The sequence below is a fragment of the Wickerhamomyces anomalus genome (assembly GCF_001661255.1).
Source record: "Wickerhamomyces anomalus NRRL Y-366-8 unplaced genomic scaffold WICANscaffold_2, whole genome shotgun sequence".
Lineage (NCBI taxonomy): Eukaryota > Fungi > Ascomycota > Saccharomycetes > Phaffomycetales > Wickerhamomycetaceae > Hansenula > Hansenula anomala.
In genome coordinates, this window is record NW_017567111.1 from 1194162 (window position 1) to 1197727 (window position 3566).

A 3566-nucleotide genomic window follows, 5' to 3' on the forward strand; every position below is an offset into this window, starting at 1 on the left:
GAGGACGATGATGGATTAATTGATGAAAACAATTTTCATAAGCTTAATCCAAATCCAAAATCTGTTCAAGAAGTTTTGGATGAGTATTATTATGGATATCAAGGTCAACCATCTCTGAAATATTTAGAAGAAAGTCAAAAAAGATGGAGAAAGGGCAATAAAAACTTGTCAAAAACATTTAGTAGACGTTTTAGAGTTGTTACTGCTGTTGAAATTGGTACACAGATGTATGCTGCTGAAATGGGTGGTAATGAAGCTTTAGCTAAGGAACGTGTTGTCAATGAGCTGGAAAATTTAAGAAATAGAGAAAATGGCGGAAGAGAAACAATGTACTGGTTATTCCATCATATTCCAGAGCACTTGAAGAGAAAGCGTTGAATTACTACTATTTTGAAACTCAAATTGTATATTAGTGTACTACTAAGTTGAGGTGTTTTGTTATTTGTTACACCTATTTTTTCACTTCCATTCTGTTGGGAATTCTTTTCCGTTTTTATTTGTTGTTTTACTATTTAACATTGTTAATTTGTTGTATAATTCCAATGTAGTCTTACTCTTCTATTAACTTCTTAACTTCTGGTTTCTCTTGAACATCTTTGGTGTAATCTGGTCTTGGTTTTTCGAAACCTTGGGTTGTTCTTGCATATGTTATACCACCTAATCTACTCACAGGTTTCAATTTAGCCATATCCAAAATATTCAAGTCATCATTGATAACATCTTCTCTTGCATGAAATTGAACACCCTCTATTATACATAACGTACCAGTGGCTCTAGATGGATCTTTCTTTGACTTCCATTCATGACTATGAATCAATTTCCCTTCAATGGAAAATGCACTTTCTTTAACATGTTCAGGCTTCACAACATTTGATTTAACTGGAGTCAATCCACTCAACTTCCATTCATCAACACCATGTGGAGAATTGGTTGAACAGAAATTTGCAGCTTCAACAAACCATTCACTAATAATATTTATAGTGACTTCACCAGTTTCTAAAACATTCTTACAAGTATCCTTTGGATTACCTCTACCTCCAGAAAATCCAATAACAAAAATTGGTGGATCATGATTAACCATTGTGAAATAACTAAAAGGTGCTAAATTTCTTTCCCCTTTAGCAGAAACACTTGATGCAAAACCAATAGGTCTAGGCACAACAGCTGAGATTAACAATTTATAGTTATCAACAGGATTACGATCTTCACCGAATGGATCTATTGAAATTTTTTCATATTTGGACCATTCATTATCATTTGCCCCAGTACCAGGAACCCAATCAGTTTTTGGAATTTTGGTGTAATGCCATACAACATCTGTTTCAAAAGGCTCTCTTGATGCTTCAACTTTCCCAAAATCTTTATGAGGATTTCTTTTCACTTGGTTTTCTAAACCAAATCTTTTTGGTTCTTCATTTGATGAGTTATGTGTCATACTAATAAAACTTGATGGGATGATTCTTCTTCTTTGTGCTTTGGCAATTGACCTTATCGGCATGCCCTCTATAATGAGTGTTTATGACGTTTCAAGGATCCAATACTGTTTAAATATCAGATTTGAATCAATTCTTAAATATTTTCCCATTTTTCATTGTTTTGTGGTTATATCAAAAATTGCGTAGTTTATTACTTTGTGGTGCCCATGGTTAAAGATTTAACCCCCCTAACAAAAATCCAGAGTTCACGACTCGGCCGAGAGGTCTCTAGAACACTACAAGTGAAATAAATACAATACAAAATGTACATTAAATCTACCTCTTTTTACTATTTGATGCTGCCATATGCTCCAAGTACTCATGAAGTCCAATACTTTCAATCTCACCAGGTGTGAATGCTAAATTTTCATTTAATGCAGTACCCATTGTGCCCATTGCTCCTGTTGATGATGATGATGCAATTTGAGGTGTTGTAACATGATCATAAATCGATGATTTCGAATTACCAACATATCCCAGGTTCTTTATAAACTGTTTCATCTTGTTTTCACCCTTGTTTGATGGTCCAATATCTATCAAAAAACTATCTAAATCATTTATCATTGTTGATGGATCTGTAGATGTTGCTGTTGTTCCTGATGGATTTGGTGAATTGAAACTAGAGATTGGTTTAAAGCTGGTGGATTGTGGTCTTGCAAAATATGATCTTTGTTGCAAGTCTGGTGTGGGTGTATGCTTCAATGAGTTCATCCCACTAGCTTGTTTGAAACTATTCAAAAGTTCCGAATCTGAAGTACCTTGAGCTAGTGTTTCCGCTGGAATTGGTTGATGATGTGATTGCTGTTGTTCTTTATAAGTTGCCATTAATGATCTCTTATTTTGGTCTTGTTGTTGCATTATCTTCAGAATGTTATAAGTCACTAAGCAACTAGGGGAAATTGTACTAGCTTGTTGCAAGATATCCATGATTTCACTAGCATAATCTTTGTCCAAAACATCATTCAGCTTGAAAGGAACACTAAGGAAATAATCAATATAAGGAATTGAGAGAACCAAACTTTTCACATTAAATCTTTGCAAAATTTCAATAATACTCTTCAAAGATTTCGCAAAATGAACATTAACATTTAGATGGTTTAATACTTTGATTGTGTCACTTGCATCAATATGTTTGATATCCAAAACTTTGAGAGCTAATAAACCCCAACTCAAATGATAAAATAAATGAATCAAAGCAACAAAGTGTGGAATCTTCCCATTTTCCTCTTCATCTGATGTGTCATCATTTATTTGACAATGTGGGGGTAATGATTTAAACCATTCAAGTAATTCATCTTCAATAGCAGAAACGGCAATTGTTTCATTTGGATTGATGGTATAAGTACCAAATGTGAAAACTTCAGGATTTGTATTTAACAATCTATGATGATCATTTTTATAAAACCCTGTTTGATCAAGATTCTCATTATATTCAATATAACTTGTAACAATCAGATTCAATAAGGATGCCAGTTCTAATAACTTATTATGAACACTTAAACATCTTGCACTTTCTAACTTTAATGGTTTCTTGTTAGCCAAAGTTAGGTTCTCATAATTTTCAATTTGAAATTCAGTCCAACCATCCCATTCTTCCCAATCATCTTCAGAAATCTTTGGAATTGGATAATCAGCTTTTCTAACAACAGGAGATCTCCCTAATCTTAAACTCAAAAGCAAATTCAACAAATAAACACCACTCCAAGTTCTTTCTCTCAATTTAATCTCATGTTCCATCAATTTTTGATTGTTATTAATCATCAATCTTGTATCGACAGCCATTCTTGAAGCACTTGAAGTTAAAACCCATGCTGAATCCCATTCACCAATCTCATAGTAAAATAAACCTAATAATAGCATTGATTGAATAGTCTCAATAGTGGAAGTTGTTGTTGTTTCTAATGCAATAACTGAGTTTCTAGCACAATTTAAACTCAATATTTTACTTTCTTCATTTATAAAACCATTGAATTTAAATTGACCTAATGCTAAAATAGCCCAGATCAAACCAATGAAATTCCCATCAATGTTTGGATCTTTGACGTTGGATTTATGTGTATATCTAACAATAGCAAATCTATTAACCATAGG

The 3566-nt window shown here is 33.1% G+C and overlaps 3 protein-coding genes across 3 annotated transcripts; 1 reads left to right on the top strand and 2 right to left on the bottom strand.

Annotated features, from left to right (window-relative positions):
• Nucleotides 1-42: 42 nt before the first annotated feature.
• WICANDRAFT_61625 (transcription activator GCR1-like domain-containing protein) lies at nucleotides 43-378 on the top strand (the record flags this gene model as incomplete). Its single annotated transcript, XM_019183218.1, has 1 exon — nucleotides 43-378. A coding segment is annotated over one exon (336 nt), but the record flags the coding sequence as incomplete, so codon positions are not given.
• Nucleotides 379-550: 172 nt separating this feature from the next.
• Nucleotides 551-1435, bottom strand: WICANDRAFT_83303 (flavin reductase family protein; the record flags this gene model as incomplete). Its single annotated transcript, XM_019185520.1, has 1 exon — nucleotides 551-1435. One exon carries the CDS (start codon nucleotides 1433-1435, stop codon nucleotides 551-553), a length of 885 nt encoding a protein of 294 aa, XP_019040267.1.
• Nucleotides 1436-1751: 316 nt separating this feature from the next.
• On the bottom strand, nucleotides 1752-3551 carry WICANDRAFT_61627 (fungal specific transcription factor domain-containing protein; the record flags this gene model as incomplete). Its single annotated transcript, XM_019183219.1, has 1 exon — nucleotides 1752-3551. A coding segment is annotated over one exon (1800 nt), but the record flags the coding sequence as incomplete, so codon positions are not given.
• Nucleotides 3552-3566: the final 15 nt, after the last annotated feature.